At 45.7% G+C, this 18,802-nt stretch overlaps 1 protein-coding gene across 1 annotated transcript in view; it reads right to left on the bottom strand.

The window, feature by feature from the left end:
* Positions 1-14,719: 14,719 nt before the first annotated feature.
* C6H10orf67 (chromosome 6 C10orf67 homolog) overlaps positions 14,720-18,802 on the bottom strand; it is a 52,046-nt gene continuing 47,963 nt past the window's right edge. The window contains exon 17 of the mRNA XM_067469515.1: positions 14,720-15,083. Coding sequence (XP_067325616.1) covers positions 15,018-15,083 — 66 coding nt within the window. The 3' untranslated portion in view covers positions 14,720-15,017. The remainder of the gene's footprint in view (positions 15,084-18,802) is intronic.

The following is an 18,802-nucleotide window of genomic DNA, read 5'->3' on the forward strand; positions in this document are numbered from 1 at the left end:
CTTCCTTATGCCTTGACCCCTTGATACAGTTCCTCATGTTGTGGTGACCCCCAACCATAAAATTATTTTCCTTGCTACTTCATAACTGTCATTTTGCTGCTGTTGTGTATCGTAATGTAAATATCTGATATGCAGGATGGATTTTCATTCGCTGGACCAAATTTGGCACAAATACATGATAAGCCAAAGTTTGAATACTGGTGGGGTTGGGGGGGATTGATTTTGTCCTTTGAGAGTTGTAGTTGCTGGGATTTACAGTTAACCTACAATCAAAAAGCATTCTGCACTTCACCAATGATGGAATTGAACCAAACCTGGCACACAGAACTCCCATGACCAATAGAAAATACTGGAAGGGTGTAATGGGCATTGACCTTGAGTTTTGGAGTTGTAGTTCACCTATATCCAGAGGACACTGTGGACTCAAGCAATGATGGATCTGGACCAAACTTGGCATGGATATACTCAGTATGCCCAAATATGAACACTGGTGGAGTTTGGGGTAAATATAACTTGATTTGGGAGTTGTAGTTGCTGGGAGTTGTTGGGAGTTGTAGTTGCTGGGATTTATAGTTCACCTACAATCAAAACGCATTCTGAACCTCACCACCGATAGAATTGGGCCAAATTTCCCACACAGAACCCCCATGACCAACAGAAAATACTGTGTTTCCTATGGTCTTTGGTGACCCCCCTGACAACCCCCTCTTGACCTCCCCAGGGGACCCAACCCCCAAGTTGAGAAGCACTGTTTTAAACAAAAGCTATATGGCCATCTGTCAAGGGTGCTTTGAATGTGATTTTCCTGCTTCCTGGCAGGGGGTTGGACTGCATGACCTACTAGGTCTTTTCCAACTCTATGATTCTATGAGTCTATGAGGAAGGGAGAACTAATTATGGATTTGGGGAGTTCGTGAATGCATTATTAAGGGGGCTATAATATTTCTATTGTGTTTAATGACGTTATTTTGCTGATTTAAATTTACACCTGGGTGTATCTGTCATGGTCTATCAAACACCTGTGAAGCCATGCATACTAAAAACCAACAAGTGCACCTTGGCCACCTTGAGATCAATAACACAATCCAGCAAGGGAATGCATGGGGAAACAGGGCAGGCTGAGTGACAGAATTCCTGATGGTGTGTGTGTGGGGGGGGGGGGGGAGGGGCAAGTTTGGTTAAAGCAGCATGTATCAAGCTGGGGGTTGGGACCCCTGGGGGGAGATCGTGAGGGGGTGTCAGAGGGGTCACCAAAGACCATTAGAAAGCACAATATTTCCTGTTAGTCATGGGGGTTCTGTGTGGGACGTTTGGCCCAATTCCATCGTTGGTGGGGTTCAGAATGCTCTTTGATTGTAGGTAAACTAGAAATCCCAGCAACTACATCTCCCAAATGTCAGGGTCTAATTTCCCCAAACTCCACCAGTGTTAACATTTGGGCATATTGAGTATTCATGCCAAGTCTGGTCTAGATCTATCATTGTTTGAGTCCACAGTGCTCTCTGGATGTAGGTGAACTACAACTCCTAAACCAAGGTCAATGCCTACCAAACCCTCCCAGTATTTTCTGTTGGTCATGGGAGTTCTGTGTGCCAAGTTTGGTTCAATTCCATCATTGGTGGAGTTCAGAATGCTCTTTGATTGTAGGTGAACTATAAATCCCAGCAACTACAACTCCCAAAGGCAAAATCAATACCCCCCCCCCCCACAACCCCACCAGTATTCAAATGTGGGCTTATTGGGTATTTGTGCCAAATTTGGTCCACTGAATGAAAATACATCTTGCATATCAGATATTTACATTACTATTCATAACAGCAGCAAAATGTCAGTTATGAAGTAGCAACAAAAATAATTTTAGGGTTGGGGGGTCACCACAACATGAGGAACTGTATTAAGGGGTCAAGGCATTAGGAAGGTTGAGAAGCACTGATATAGAAGCTCCCAATGGCAACTAATTGTATTTATCCACTGCCTTGCATCTTTTGGAAATACTTCTGTGACAAAATGAGAGAATATAGGAACTGAAAAAAATATCAGTCTAGTTCATTAGGAAGGTTGGGAACCACTAGGTTAAGGGATCTGCCCCATACCTTTTTCAGGAGATGGGCCATGAAAGCATTAATCTCCCCCCAGCCTCTCTGGGAAAACCCCCTCAATGCAGGGAGAAAGATATGGGAATCTCCAACAGGCAGGGAGGGCGCAGGGAGGCAGTGACTTGAGAACCTGTCCCTTTGGGATTCCCAGGCCTTCTAATCGGCCAATATTGGGATTAAATCCCCTATAATATATGGGGTGTGAAACCTCGTCCGGGCATGAACTCATCCCATTTTCATTAAGGTCTCTTTGGCAATGGCACCATGGACCAGCTGCCAGGGGGAAACAAACACCAGTTGAGTGTGTCCTCAAATCCCTTCCCTCCCACCCTCTCTCTCTCTCTCTCTCTCTAGTTTTGTTGTTGTCCTCTTTCCCCCTCTCTTCTCCTCCCCCCTCCCTTTGAAGCCTGTGGGAATGGGTCCGCGTTCATTCCACAACAAATCGCCTTTTCGAAGATCTGGAAGGATGGACAGGGAATGATTCCCACGATGGGATGTGAGGTCTGGCCAACAGGTGTTTGGATTTGGCTATAGGAGATAGAGAAAGGGGAAAAAGGGGGGGGGGGGGGAGAGAAAGAGCTTGACTGCCAGGAATGGAAATAAATAAAATACAACACACCACAACACAACACACATACACAAAGGCGAGCTGCCTGGGTCCCTCTTGGTGTTCCTGACATGGCGTGGAAGGCCCAGACAATCGAAATGATATCTTTATTGCTAGGTTCATGTCCTGGGCTATAACATATCAATCCCTGTCGGGTTTCTCTCGGATGCACCTGGTATTTCAAACTTGTTCTTTTTGTTGTTTTGGCCTGCAGCTGCCTAAAGCAAGCAAAGGGAGAGAGAAAGAGAGAGAGAGAGAGAGAGGCCCTTACAATGTCTCCAAGACGTGTTGGCATGGTTTGCTTGTCTTTAATGTACCATTAAGCATTGTCTTGACACAATATGGGAACTGTAAAGCATGGCATGTGTTATAATAAAACACATTTTCCAAAGGGGGAATACACTTTGCAGTGGGAGCCGGGCCATGCAAGCAAACAAGTAGGCCCAAGTCTTGGGGCTCTTGTTCTAATTCCATTTGATTATTGTCTCCCTTTCGCTCAGCTTTCAACCGGCAATTAAACTTAAGGCCACTGCTTGGCGCCCCCCCCCCTCCTCCTCCTCCCTGATCAGCCAATTAAATTTTATGTCTCCTAATTTTTCACACAGAGGGGGAAAAAACCCTCTCGTTGCTGGCCTCTAAAAGACATTGATTTTCCTGCTATCACCTGGCGTTCAGACCTTAGTTCCATTTATCAAGAAGGGGAACGTCAGGCGTTGCATAAAGTGACTCTCTTACCATAAGGCTCTCACCATCCTGGCCTATTGTTTTCCCTTGTTAATAACTCATTACCAGGATTTAACAAATCCACCATTACATATGTTTTGTGTCTCCATATTTTGATCCGTACGATTAAGCAGATGTTACGATTGAAAATTGAAAAGTCCAAGGCTCCTCTCGGCTGAAAGAAAGAGGGCAGCCCCAAACAACGAGCGAACAATGAGATTCAGAAGATCCTCAGAGAAACATTTACCGACCAATAAACAGGCCCCAACCTGCTCCATTTCAACCATTGTGCCGGCCTGGGCGGGGAATAATTAAGTTTAATAGGGAATAGCTCCGCGTGGTTTTCTCAATGCCAAGATCACAGGTGCGGGGTGGCACGCTGAATGATTCGCCTGATTTTTGCCAAGCTCAAGGGCCCTTCTCTGGGGGCTCGCGAGCCGGGGGGAAACGTGGCCCTGTCTCTTAATGCGGAGCATTACTCTTAAGGCGAACAAAAGGGGCGGAGGGAGGGGGACCGAGTGCCTGGCGCGGCCAAAGAGGCGCACGAAGCGGGCGAGGAAACACACAGGCGCTGCAGCCGAGCGCGCCGCCAGCTTGGTGCGCAGGGGCCTGACAGGGGCTCCTCTAAGCCTCGCCCTTCTTCTCCCAAGAAGCCCCCCCCGGGCCTGAGCCCCCCCTCAGAGCAAACTAGGAAGCCCCAGGAAGGCCTCGGACAGGCCCCAGAGCCCTTTGGCACCGCTGCCCCAGAGCTGGGCGCCTTTCTGGGCAGCTTGGCCAAACTCTTTTCCAACTTTCAGAGCGAGCGTTTGGGGAGGGTGCCTGTTTGGAGACGCGCGTGCGCCCTCCTCACGCCCCGCGTGTTCTAGGCCAGGGGGAACCGGCGAGGTACCGGATTTCGAGACCCAAGGGAAGGGGGAAGGCCCTGCCACCGCTCCATCCCCCTCATTGGTGCCCACGAGGGTCAGAAAGGCCAGAAAAGACCTCTCCAAGGAAGGGTGCCCGCCTGGCCATGGCTCCGTTGCGCATGGAGCTCTCCAAGAGGGGACCCAAAGAGGCGGGCTGGCCTGGGGCGGGGGCACACGGGGCAGGAGGGGCTCGGCCTTCATGGGCTTCCCTAAGGGTCTACGAAGGGGCCACTGCGGCCTCCGACCCAGGGCCCGCCCCCCAGGCGGCATAGAGGGGGAAAAGCACGGCTCCCCCCCGGGAGGAATTGTGCCCATGGCGCTTGCGCCCAGCTTGGTGTTTAGCCTTGTCCTTGGCTCGTGTAGCTCGCTGCCCAGAGGGGCCCCGGAGAAGGGAGGGCGACATGCCCCGGCCTCAGGCGAAACCTGGGAGTCCCAAGGAGCCTTGGAAGCCCTGGCCTCTCCCTTTTGCCCCCCAATCATTCCTCCATCCCGCTCTCCTTTCTGCGCACCTGCTCGGAGGCCACTTGTTGCGCAGCGCGCTCTCTCCAAGCGGCCACAGTGTTGCTCTCCAACCCGGGGGCTTTCCAAGGCAGGGCACCCTTTCCACCCCAGCCAAAGGCATCTTTCTGGCTTACTTGGTTGGAAAATGGCCCCGAGGGGCGAAGGGAGCATTTCCCTTTGGGCTCAAAGCAGGAGGGAGATTCTCGCCACGTTTGGCGCACTGACATCTCCAAAACGTGCCCAAAGCATAACTTGGCGATTGGGAAGAAAATAACAACAAGGGCCGGGTTTGTGAGGTCCAAGGGCGGAACCCGCCTCGGATGGAAAGGAACCCAAGTCATTTTCGATGACGATTTCCCGTTTTCTGAGGGGAAAAAGAAAGAAACCAGCCTGCTTTCTGCACAGTGGCGTTCAGTTTCTTGGCGACGTGCGCACAACACCGAGGACGACCTCGGCTGAGAAACAACAGTGTGGCCCATTTACATTCCTTCCCAATTAAACCGATCCTTTTTGGGTTGCTTGAGCAACTCTCGGCCTTGGCTTGAATCGCGTCTCTGGGAAACTGGAGAGCGTTTTCGGGGACAGAAACGAGGAAAGAGAAAGCAAGGCAGATGCCCTCCTCGCGCGCCTTTGGCGAAGTGGTGCCGAAAGGAAAGGAAAGCAGGGAAGAAGGATTTGGGAAGAGGCGAAAGCCAAGTTTGCCTGACCCAGCCCTTCGTGGCTTTCGGGTCGAGCTTTAAGCTCAAGACCCCTTTGCGTTAGCAACGGCCCGTTTCCACGTCGGTGCGAAATATTTGGGACTTTTTTGTGTTGTTTTGTGGAAGGCTGGAGGAGCTCAATGAGCACCCACCAGAAGCTCACCAAAGGCCCCCCTCTTCCTCCCCAGCGCTTTCAAGTGGTAGCAAAGTGAATGGTTGTTGTCAAAGTGGATGAGGCTGGAAAGAAAAAGAAAGGGATGGAAAAAAAGAAGGGGTGTCGTTCCAAAAACAAAACCAGACCAAACGACAAAACCCGAAGACTCTCTCTCACACAAAAAACTTTGGAAATGGGTAGATTTCGCAGGTGTAGGGAGCAGTTAACAAGCATGGCGGGCGCGGGCTCCCCCAGGGCGGCGAGTGTGACAGGGACAGCTGGCTCCGTTTTCCCTGTGAAAACCCCCCCTGGGCGGACCATACACAACGACAGTGACCTTTCTGCAGGGGGAACCAGAGCCGGCCCTTTGACTGAATTAGTCACAAAGGCGTCTTGCTATGACTTTTGTTCCGCCCAAAGCCAGGAAAGATGGCGTTTAATAGGAGAAGGGTTGTCCCCAGCTTTCTCGTGCTCCTCCAAGAAATATGACCGGTCTCATCCCAGGGAGCTCGTTTCTCTTCCTCACTCTTTCTCTCGCCCCCCTCCCCCCTTTTCTCTCTCTCTCTCTCTCCAAGGAGAACAGGAGCCCAAGAGGAGCACTTGCTGCTTCAGGCTGCGCGCCTCTTCTTTCTTCCCTCCCCCCAAAAAGGAGCGCTCTCTCTGTGTCTGGGCGCAGAAGGGGCGACTTTATCCATCTTTTCATGATCTGACAATACTTGGAAATGCATCATTGTCACTGGGGGTGGCTTGATAGATGAGCCCCAGGCGCGGGGCCTTTCTCCAAGGTCAAGTTGAAGATTCTGGTTTGGTGTTTAACTGAAGTTTGGTTAACAATGCCCGCCTGTTAAGTTGCCTCTTGTCCTTGGAGAGAAATCCTTCCTCAAACGCCTTTTCTTCTTGATGTCTCTCTTTTGGAGATTGGGGGGAGGGTGGGGTGTGGTGGGGGGGGGCAAAGGGGAGGGAGAGGTCTCTTTGCTTAAGCTCTCCAAGGAAAGTGGAGGACTCGGGCCCAGGGACGGAGGTGGAAAGGCGACTGCAGACTTGCCTTCTCAAGGAGACAAGAGTTCTTTCTCTCACCCTGGACATTTCACAGATATATAAACCCCACTTGCCTGGTTTCCAACAGACCTCACAACCACCGAGGATGCCTGCCATAGAAGTGGGCGAAACGTCAGGAGAGAATGCTTCTGGAACATGGCCATACAGCCTGGAAAACTCACAGCAACCCACTTGCCTTCTCAAGCAGACAAGAGTTCTTTCTCACACCCTGGACATTCCACAGATATATAAACCTCACTTACTTAGTTTCCAACAGACCCCTCCACTTTTGAGTATGCCTGCCGTAGATGTGGGCAAAACGTCAGGAGATAATGCTGCTGGAACATGACCATACAGCCCAGAAAATTCTCAGGCAACCCACTTGCCTTCTCCTTTGCCAAACTTTTCCATCATTCCTTTCTGGCTGAGCAATAGATGCCTTCTCTCCCACTTTCCTGGGGAACTGTTTTTTAGGAACCCAAAGCTGGGTTGCCCTTGGAAGGCAATGCTTCCTTTTTAAGATACTAGACTTGAACCTGTTGTCTTTTGTTGGGAATCAGAGCTGTTAGGCTCAAAAAATAACCCTCACTTGGGGTGATTCCTCTATAAATATAGCAGAGTGGTAGAAGCAAACTTCATAACCAGAGGAAACTTACATGTGGAGAGTCAGGATTAGCTTCCACTCAACAGGATGGAACAGGATTGCAGAGACAGAACTTTAGGTTCAAAATATATCATTGTAGATAGAAAAGGGTCTTAGAGCTAATTAGCTTGCTAAGATAATCTTCTAAGGAATGTGAAAGGATAAAATATCAAAAGTATCCATGCAGCTACATTTTGCCTGGAGAATGGCAAAATGTGTCCCAACTGGAAGAAAGACAAAGGCAGAAGAGAAAGGGCCAAAATGGAGAATAGCAACATGGCTACAAGCCAGGGCAATAAAAATACATTTCATAGAATCATAGAATCATAGAGTTGGAAGAGACCTCATGGGCCATCCAGACCAGCCCCCTGCCAAGAAGCAGGAATATTGCATTCAAAGCACCCCTGACAGATGGCCATCCAGCCTCTGTTTAAAAACCTCCAAAGAAGGAGCCCCCACCACACTCCGGGGCAGAGAGTTCCACTGCTGAACAGCTCTCACAGTCAGGAAGTTCTTCCTCATGTTCAGATGGAATCTCCTTTTAAAGAGGAAGTTACTTCATCCCTCACAGAGATCCCATTGCTACATCTTCAAAGGGGGAAGGAGATAGTGGCAAGGAAGAAGTGCAAGACAAAGCTCCTTCTGGGATAAGCATGCATAGGAATGTGGGGTTGGGAATCCCTCACTCTAATCCAATCTAGTCTAGCTACTCATTGAGGACTGGAGACTTGTGCAGTCAGGGGTGAAACCCACCTTCTCTTTGCATTTTCTTTCACCTCTTTTGGGCAACTTTCCTCTGGCCTCCACCGACTGTTTCCTCTCTCTCTCTCTCTCTGCCCCAGAGATGATTGATATTTGTTATTCAGCCCAACTTTTTTATTTACCTTGCACAATAAAAAAAATGTTGGGGGGGGGGGGGACCCAATGTGATAAATAGCCGGGATGCAAATCCCATTGAATGGCGGGGCAAGTGTGTCTCGCTGGGTCTGAATGCGGCCTTGCAGTCGGTCTGCGCGCCCTCAGGAGCCCAGGGAGCTGATCAAAGCACCCTTTCTCTTTCATCCCCAGTCTTCCCCTCCAAACGATTTCGATACAATATGTTTCCATGATGCCCTGAATGGGCTCGGGACACAGAACTCATTACAGCCCAGCTAGTTCTGCCGATCCCTTTGTTCGGAGGCAGAAAGTCAAAGAGAGCAAGAGGGAGTTTGGGGAGGGAGCGCCCGGCCCTGCCGCCTCTTGCCAGCTTCTCTCAAATGCAAAAGCCTGCGTCATTTTTCACAAGGTCTCGTCTTGATATCCTCAAAAGACAAGCTGTGCAACCGGCTTTGGCCTCCTCTGACATTCATTAAGCCCCTGTCCAGGAGATCTGTTTTTCCCTATTATATGCATTTCTCAGCAGGGCGTTTTTTGCGCATTTTTGGGGCCAGACCTTTATTTATTTATTTTGCAGCTGCCAGTTAAACTATGAATACATTTTGGGGTTTTTTTTAATGGGGAAAGGCGGAAAAAGGGGACGACGTTGCATACTCTCACTGTGCACTCTTCCATTTCAAGGTGGCTCCATGGGTATGAGAAAGAAGAGTTTGTGTTCCCATTTGCCAGGATAGACTTCATTGAGAAGAGTATCCTGCTTCATCTTGTGATAACTCATTCCTCATTTTCCCAGACTGAAATCTAATCCCTTTCTTGTGCAGGTTAGTCCTCACTTTGAGTTTTCTGGGCTGTATGGCTATGTTCCAGAAGCATTCTCTCCTGACATTTCGCCCACATCTATAGCAGGCATTCTCAGAGGTTGTGAGGTCTGTTGGAAACTAGAAAAGTGAGGTTTACATATCTGTGGAATAATGTCCAGGGTGGGAGAAAGAACTCTTGAACTCTTGTCTGCTTGAGGCAAGTATAAATGTTGCAATTAGCTGGCTTGATTAGCATTGAATGGCCTTGCAGCTTCAAAGTCTGGCTGCTTCCTGCCTGGGGAATCCTTGGTTGGGAGGCATTAGCTGGCCCTTATTGTTTCCTGTCTGGAATTCCCGGTTTTTTAGTGTTGCTCTGTATTTACTGTCCTGATTTTAAATTTACTTTATTTACTAAAGAGTGCTGCTCTTTAGTAAATAAAGAGCAACACTCAAAAATGGGAATTCCAGACAGGAAACAATCAGGGCCAGCTAACACCTCTGGTCTGTTGGAGGCAAGCGTGAATGTTGCAACTGATCATCTTGATTAGCATTGAATAGCCTTGCAGGTTCAAAGCTCGGATGCTCCCTGCCTGGGGGAATCCTTTGTTGGGATGTGATTAGCTGGCCTTTATTGTTTCTTGTCAGGAATTCCCCTGTTGTATGAGTGTTCCATTTTATTTACTGTCCCGATTTTAGAATTTTTGAATACTGGCAGCCAGAATATGTTAATTTTCATGGTTTCCTCCTTTCTGTTGAAATTGTCCAGATGCCTGTGGATTTAAATGGCTTCTCTTCATAGTCTGACATGATGGTTGTTAGGATGGTCCAGCATTTCAATGTTCTCAAATCATATGCTGTGTCCAGGTTGGTTCATCAGGTGCTCTGCTGTGGCTAACCTCTTTGGTTGAATTAGTCTGCAGTGCCTTTCATTTTCCTTTATTTGTTTGGGCAATTCTGCATTTGGTGGTCCCTATGTAGGCTTGTTGGGAATCAGAGCTGTTAGGCTCAAAAAATAACCCTCACTTGGGGTGATTCTACCATAAATATAGCAGAGTGCTAGAAGCAAATTCCATAACTAGCTGAAACTTATGTGTGGTGAGTCAGGATTAGCTTCCATTCAACAGGATGGCACAGAATTGCAGAGTCATAACTTTAAGTTCAAAACATTTATTGAAGTAAAAAAGAAATCCATTCTAGATAGAAAAGGGACTTGGCACTAACTAGCTTACTAAGTTCATCTTCTAAGGAAGGTAAAAAGGTAAAATATCAAAAGTATTCATGCAGCTACATTTTGCCTGGAGAAAGGCAAAATGCATCCTCACTGGAAGGGAGACAAAGGCAGAGAGAGAGAGAGCAATGGAGAATGACCACATGGCCAAAACCCAGGGCAATAAAAATACATTTCAAGAGGAAGTTACCTCATCCCTCTCAGAGATTCCATTGCTACATCTTCAAAGAGAGGGGAGATAGTGGCAAGCAAAAAGAGTAAGACAAAGCCCCTTCTGGGAAAAGCATGCACATGTGGGGAAGGAATCCCTCATTCTAATCCTATAGCTGAGTCTAGTTACTCACTGAGGACTGGAGACTTTTCCAGTCCAGGGATAAAACCAGATATTTCATCAAGTGCTCTGCTAAAACTGACTTCACAGGTTGAATTCATCTGCAGTGCCTTTCATGTTCCTTGATTCGTATTTGGGCAATGCTGCGTTTGGAGGTCCCTATGTAGATTTGTTCACAGCTGCATGGTATACGGTAGATTCCTGCAGAGGTGAGAGTGTCTCTCTTGTCCTTTGCTGAAGGGAGCATTTGTTGGAATAGTTTTCAGGTTGTGTTTCTTAATCAGCTTTCCTCTGCGGTCAGTGGTTCCCTCAATATTTTTATTTTTATTTCTTCTGTTGCTGGTGAGACCCAACATTATCTTTCCTAAGAGTAACAGCAAAGCCCCTCTCTCCACCTGTATCTAGAATCCCCCTTTTTTGGCCTCAGTTTTTAGCTTTCCAGTGGAAAATGAATGAAGTGCCCGGAACTTCACTGGAATTGCACATGTTAATTCCTCACTTCATAGAGCTACAGCAGTCATGGGCAAACTTCGGCCCTTTAGGGGTTTTGGACTTCAACTCCCACCATTTCAAAAAGCCTCAGGCCCTTTCCTATTCTCCCTCAGCCTCACCCCTAAGCTTAAGCAGCTGGGGAGGGGGGGGGGGGGAGGAAGGGGCCTGCAACTATTAGGAATGGTGGAAGTTGAAGTCCAAAACACATGGAGGGCCCAAATTTGACCATGCCTGAGCTACAGTATGCAATGACTTCTATGTGGGAAGCATCTGCCAAAACACTGCAGAGCTAGCATCACTCTTAAGTGTGACTTCAGATGTAAAGTTGTTCACTCAAACATCTATACTGGAGAAAAGGTATCTTGTGCCCAGATAAACTAAAGTTTGACATTTACACAGCCATTTCTCAGTCTGCAACCCATTTTTAGCCATTTCTCAGAGTGCAACCCATTTGACCTGGAAGAAAAACAGAGGAAATAGTGCAGATCATAATAATCCCCTCTAAAAATTCCATATCTGAATATTATCTTTGTCTTGCTAACCAGAATGGCACACTCATTTGTGTGTTCAGGAGGGTCTGGAGATCCATTGGTGACTGGTGAGATACTGGGGCAGTGAGTCCACTCTAGAGCCTAGCCTCAACTTTAGAGGAGCTATGCAAGGAGATCAACTCATCCGAGGTCAATATTTTGAGTTCCTATTTCATAGGAGCTATCCAAGGTTCATTAGCTTGAATAGCGACTTATAAAATCTGCACTAAAATATGGAACTGATTCATTAACTCACTGGGATGGAAACCACTGGAATGGGATTAACTCACTAGGCTGGGACCCCCTGGTGGTGCAGTGAGTTATACTGCTGAGCTGCTGAATGTGCTGATTGAAAGGTTGGCAGTTCGAATCTGGGGAGCAGGGTGAGCTCCCGTTGTTAGTCCCAAACTCTGCCAACCTAGCACTTTGAAAACATGCAAATGTGAGTAGATCAATAGGTACCACTCCAGTGGGAAGGTAATGGTGCTCCATACAGTCATGCTTGCCACATGACCTTGGAGGTGTCTTCCAACAATGACGGCTCTTCGGCTTAGAAATGGAGATGAGCACCACCCCCCAGAGTCGGACACGACTTAATGTCAGGGGAAACCCTTACCTTTACCTTTATCCAATGTTCATTACTTTGGATAGCTCCTTATAAAATCTGGACTAAAATATGGAACATATTCATTAACTCACTGGGATGGAAACTACTAACTGTTCTCTTAAGATCTCTTAATCTGGTGTATTGTTACAAAGTTGGAACATTTTGCCTGATGAAGGATTCTGGAGACCTCCAAAGATTGCATACATTCTTGCATTGTTTTGGCTGGCTTCAAAAAGGTCTTATCCTAATATGGCCCTTGGTGTGGGGCTGCCTCTCCCCCTAGCAGCTCCTTGGGTGAAGGCACAGTCCCAGTCTTGAATGGCTCTGTGCGCACAGCTCTGCTGCTGGTGTCTCTCAAAGAAAACCCATCAGCTCTATTTCTCTGGTGGGTGTTGCGAGTGAGGACATGTTTGTTTCTGGGGTTGATTGGTTGGTGGGAAAAAATGGCTAGCAGCCAGTTCTGGGAAAGACTCCAGCCCTGACTCCGATTAACCCTCTCTGGTGAAACTCTGCTGGAAACCAACTCACCAGCCATTGCCATTAATCTACTTACTAATTAACCCAATTCATTTCTAAAGGGGGGAAAGATCCTTTCTTTGGCCCAAGTGATGGGAGGAAATTTGAAAGAAGCGCCAAACTGTGTAACTGTAATTCAGCCAGGGGACTGCTAAAACAAGCTTGTTGATATATAGCAGGAGACTGCAACCAAGTTTCTAGGGCAACAGTCCTTTGGACGCGCCTGTGGCACACAGAACAGAAGGAACAGCGGAAGCCTGAATGTCAGGGTTGTGGTGGGCCATTGTGTGAATGGGTCTAAGGAAAGCATCTCTCCCACCCCACCCACAAGAGCGCAGCTTCAGATCATTCCTCCACTGATTCCAGGCTGGGAAGCAAGGTTGGGGTGGAAGGAACAGCAAATGTACAGTTGAGGGACATGTTTATTTGGACCAACCAAAGTGTTACAAAAATGTACAAACTTGGGATGTCTCCAGAACTTATTAGGGTAAGCAATTAAGAAAAGAAAAGAAGGTAAGTTTGCATGCTTCTGTGACTTGGTTGGTCCTAATAAAGAACTAAATATTTCCAAGGCACCAGATCCTGTCTGATCTTGGAAGTGAAGTAAGGTGAGCCCTGGTTAATAGCTGGATGGGAGATTGCCAACAAATGCCAGTTCTGTGGGCTATATTTCAGAGGAAGAAACTGGCAAAACCACCACTGAGTGGGACTTCCCTTCAAAAATGCTACGAAAATAAACGGGGTCACCATAAGCCAAAAAGCAACTTCAAGGTGCCCATAATAAATGTAGGCTTCAACTGCATATTTTGCTACTGCTGTTTTTTCATGAACTAGCTGTTTTTTAAAAATCACAGGGAAATCACGAAAAAACCAACAGTTTTACAAGGTGAATAGTTTTTAAAAGGTGCAACTGGACTGTTAGAAGAACAGCATACAAGGGATGAATGGTCTGGTCCCAGTTTCATATGGCAGCTGATAGCTCTATTCTGATTTAGGTTGGAAGGAGGGATAATTGCTTCTGAATAAAAGTGAAGGTTCAGGGGCAATCTTGTTATCATCACTATCTCACAAGATGAAGGATGGGCTGTGGTAACTTTTCACCTTGGAAGGAAGCTTTCATATGATGTCCTGGTGCAAACAAAGCCTTGGATGAGGATAAAAAGTTGCCTATTATTTAAACAATAAATCAAGATCTTTCTACCAACCACCTTGTCATTCTTTGCTATAGCGAGGGTAGAGAACCCGTGGTCCAACTCTGATCAGGCCTAGGCAACATGGTTAATGCTCAGGGATGGCAGAAGCTTGTGTCAAGCACCATATGGAAGCCCACCATTTTATGTCTCCATATAAAAGAAGAGGATGGCAATTCATGGGCAGAATTAATGTTTTATATTTGTAAAGTCTTGGATTCAGCTCCAGATAAGGGGTCTTGAGGAAGTGTTGGAGAAGACCTTTGTTGAAGTCTGTGGAAACTGTCTGTTAGTGTAGGTCACCCTTCTCTAATCTGTTGCTCCCAGATGGTGATTTATTATATATTTCACCATGTGAACATAGTCATTACTCATCAAATTTAAAAGGAGTCATAGTTTGACACATGTCTTACATTCCAGGAGAAAACTGGGTGGACAGTACTGAACTACAGAGACAAAGGGAGAGGAAACTGTGACCTAGGTGATGAAGGACTCCAGCTGCCATCATCCATCCATGGCTACAGGCCATGCAGATGAAGCTGATGGGAAGTGGAGTCTAGTACTTTACAGTGAGCAATGTACTATATGTTTCTTATCCCTGAATAGATAAGTGACCCAACTTTGAAGAAGACAGCTGTGAATCAGAAGAAATGGACTGATATCCACAAAAGCTCAGGCCAAAAGAAAAATTAGATAATGGCTAAGGTGCTGCTCAATTTTGCTCAATTTTATATTGCATTATATTTAATTGTACATTGTAACCACAGACAATTGTAGTGTAGTAACTCAAAGAGACGTGGCTGGAGTAACCACTTTACTGAAAGTCATTCATGACTTGATAATAACACCCAGTTTTCCAGTGTGGATGGACAAGAGAGTGTGTAGCGTAGAAAATGCTGATCTCCCAGGGTCCATAACTGAGAAGCATGACCAGGAAAGTGCAAGGAACAAGAGGGATGGCTTCCAGGGCATCCTCGGTGAAAGCATGCACCCCTTCCAGGTAGGAGAGCTGCCTAAGTAATGTTGCAATGGATTTCATCTTACTTTTTTTTTTCTTCCAGCAAGTTGCTCCAGCAACACTATCAACGTGCAGAGGAAAGGGGAGATGGTGCTGGTGCTGATGCCTCAACTTCCTCCTCATCTGCAGAGAAAAGGAAAAGAAAAGCTGTAGACAGACCAGACCTTCTTGCTGGGATATGGGGCAACCAAGTAGGGGCTCTCAGTAGGGATTCCAATCCTATATATACTTGGGAAGAAGATTCACTGAACTCATCAAACTTATTTTATAGGATTACACAGCATGAAAGGCAGAAGTGCTATATGTGCTGCCTTTTCCTGTCAATGCACCTTCACATTGTGTTACACTTGTTGAAGGTGTGTCAACCTTCAGTTCTGAATGGGGTCACACTCCCCCTTAAAGACTGTGTTTGCAGCTTGGGAGTGCTCCTAGATCTGTTTCTCCAAATGTCAGCCCAGGTAGACGCGACAATCAGGAGTGCTTCAGCTGATACACCAGCTGCACCCCTTCCTAGATTTGGAGGACCTTACTGATAGTAGCACATGCATTGCTAACCTCAAGGTTGGACTTCTGCAGTGCACTTTAGATTGGGCTACATTTGTACCAAGTTTGGAAACTCCAATTGGTTCAAATTATGGCAGCCAGACTGGTTACAGGAACATCTAAGAGTGAGGATATTACACCTATCCTAAATCATTCCACAGGCTGCCAATTAGTTCCCGGGCAAAATACAAGATGTTAGTTTTGACCTTGAATGTCCTATATGGTTTGGGTTACCTAAAATATTGCCTTCTTCCATATAATCTGCATAGAACACATAGGTCCTCTGCGGGGTGGTATCTCAAACCAGCTAGAACCCGACTGGTGACCATCACTCAGAGGACCTTTTCATCGGCCACCCCAAGGCTGTGGAATGACCTGCTGGAAGAGCTCTGACACCCAACTTCTTTATTGTTTATGCATGTGATGTTGCTATTGGTGTGCAAGATGGTGTCATGAGGCTAAGTAGTTAATTAGATGATGTCACAGACATAACGATTAGCGAAATATGGTTCTTCTGCTTTGAATCTTCTGTAGGTTGAGAAGCAGGTGTCCGCTATATCTCCTAGGGTATCTCCAATAAGCAATCCGCTTCAGTCTCCATTGGAGGTGGAACAGGCAAGGTCTGCTTATTCTTTAGAAGCTGGCTATCACCTGCTATTGAAAGTCCCATGCTAACCCATCTGGAGTGCGCTGTCTCCTGTGTATCTGTAATGCTAGCCATCCATCCTAGTTCAGCAAAACAATACTGATAATGTTATTATATATCAATATATTGATATTATGTGAAATTTTCATAAATACCGAACCATATATATGTGTCTGTGCATGTCTATGTAGTTTATAAGTGAGAAACAAAGTGGAGAACTAAGTTATGCTCTTGAGAGCCAGCGTGGTTTGAGTGTTAGACTACAGGTCTGGAGAACAAGGTTGAAATCCCCAGTTTGGTCCAGATTCATCATTGTTTGAGTCCATAGTGCTTTCTGGATGTAGGTAAACTACAACTCCAAAGCCCACCAGACCCTTCCAGTATTTTCTGTTGGTCATGTGAGTTCTGTATGCCAAGTTTGGTTCAATTCCATCATTGGTTGAGTTCAGAATGCTCTTTGATTGTAGGTGAACTATAAATCCTAGCAACCACAACTCCCAAAGGACAAAATCAATCCCCTTCCAACCCTACCAGTATCCAAATTTAGGCATCTTGGGTATTGGTACCAAATTTGGTCCAGTGAATGAAAATACATCCTGCCTACTGGATATTTACATTACGATTTATAACAGTAGCAAAATTACAGTTATGAAGTAGCAACAAAAATAATTTTATGGTTGGGGTTACCACAACATGAGGAACTGTATTAAGGGATTGCAGCATTAGGAAGGTTGTGAACCACTGATATAGAAGCTCCCAATGGCAACTAATTGTATTTATCCACTGCCTGCATCTTTTGGAAATATATCTGTGACAAAATGGGAAATATAGGAACTGAAAAAATTATCAACCTAGTTCATTTTTAAGAAATTAGAAGTTTTCAGAAATGTATGTGAACTCAAAGGGAAAGCGTTTAAAGATTGTTTTTCCCCCTAAACTATGAACAGGAGAATGTGATTATCATGCAGTTCTGGAGAAAATGCAATGGCATGCCATTATCATAAATAAAGCAGCTATAAAACAGGAATTTTGCAAAATAAGCATGAAACTTTGGTCTCCCAAGAGGTTTGGAGTCTGAAATTAAACAGAGAAACAATACGAAGGACTATGAACGATAACCCAGAGAACAAAGTCGGTTTCTTCGCTGCAAGCTTCTATTGCTCTCCATAGTAAAAACTGGACGAAACTATCTTAAAAAGACTAATGACATTTCACAGGTAATGCAATTTAGAAAGAAACACTTCCACGTTTTCTTTTCCAACAATGTGCATTTTTGTAAACTGCTATAAATTGCAATTCAAAAGCACTGATCTCACCATCCCCAATCATTTTTTATACGGATCAAATGAATGCAGATACTCCCCTTTGGGAGGGGCGACATGACATTTCACTTGGCAGTTCTAAACAGGTCACGGACCTTTCACAGACCCTAAGGCAGTGGGAGGGAGCGCTTTACGAAACCGTGTAACCAAATCAAACCAATGGTTACCCCCTTTCAATACCATTGGAACGGCCTGCACAATGCTTATTCACATAGCAGCAGAGGAACTGAAAGGATGGTCATCCAATGGAAATGTCTTTTCCTTTGTTTGAACTTAGCAGTGTTCCAAAAAGACACCCCCAAAAGACAAAATACTGGAAAACAATTGCATCTGTAACAGCAAAACTCCAAGAAAAATGTATACATATCACCTGCAGCATGGGTGCATTAGAGACTAAGGTGAGCTTAGAGGTTTTAAACTTGCTCTTCTGGCAATATGGAATTGTGTATGGACATTTATGTGAGATGTCGCTTTGTTTGAAGCCATAGGCACAAAGACACAACATGGCTGCCCTGGAGATGACCTATTGCTTTCAAGTTGCTTGAACACATCAGAATTTCCATTGTTAAGGTTGATTAATTGAAACTGATAAGTTACCATGAATAAAGATTGTTTTTCTGTTTAATGTGGTGGGCCTGATTTGGTAAATGCTTCATTCATGTCGCCTTGCAGCGCAGCATATGGGCAGAATTCAGTCAGCATCGCAAACATACACAATTTATTATGCTTGTATGGTCACAGCCAAAAGGCCTTTCTAGTTTAATGTCAATGTCTGAATGAAAAATTCCATTTAAAGTGTCACTAGTAATGTTACGTGTGAGTTTTGTCGTTCGGCTGGATTTTTAAGTTCCTCAAAGCATATTTAAACTACTGGAGAAACAGACACTTTAAAAGTTAAATTCCAAGAAAGAAGCAGGCAAGAGATGGCGAGGAAATGTAGGCTTTGGTATTAGAACAAGCAAACAATTTATCTATGATGTTTGTAGATGTCTGTGACAAAGGCACATGTTGTGTCCTGGTGTCACCTCTTGTCACACGCTGCTGATAAAGTTATCACTATAATGTTTCAATAAGATACTGTCACTGCGGCTCTGGAAGCAGACATTCCTGTGCCTTGTGCCGGAAGACAGATACAAAATAATAAATTTGCTCAGTTAAGAAGAAAAATCTGAAGCCCAAGGCTTATAAATCCTTCAGGTCTGATGTGACATGCCCCTTTGAAGTTTCACCAAGTTTTTACCATTAAATTATGTTTGATTTGAAAGCTACCTCCCCAAACAAACCAGCAAATACACATTTCAATGAAATACAGAAAAGGAAACCATATCTATTTGTAAT

This window comes from Anolis sagrei, chromosome 6, assembly GCF_037176765.1.
Source record: "Anolis sagrei isolate rAnoSag1 chromosome 6, rAnoSag1.mat, whole genome shotgun sequence".
Classification (NCBI taxonomy): domain Eukaryota; kingdom Metazoa; phylum Chordata; class Lepidosauria; order Squamata; family Dactyloidae; genus Anolis; species Anolis sagrei.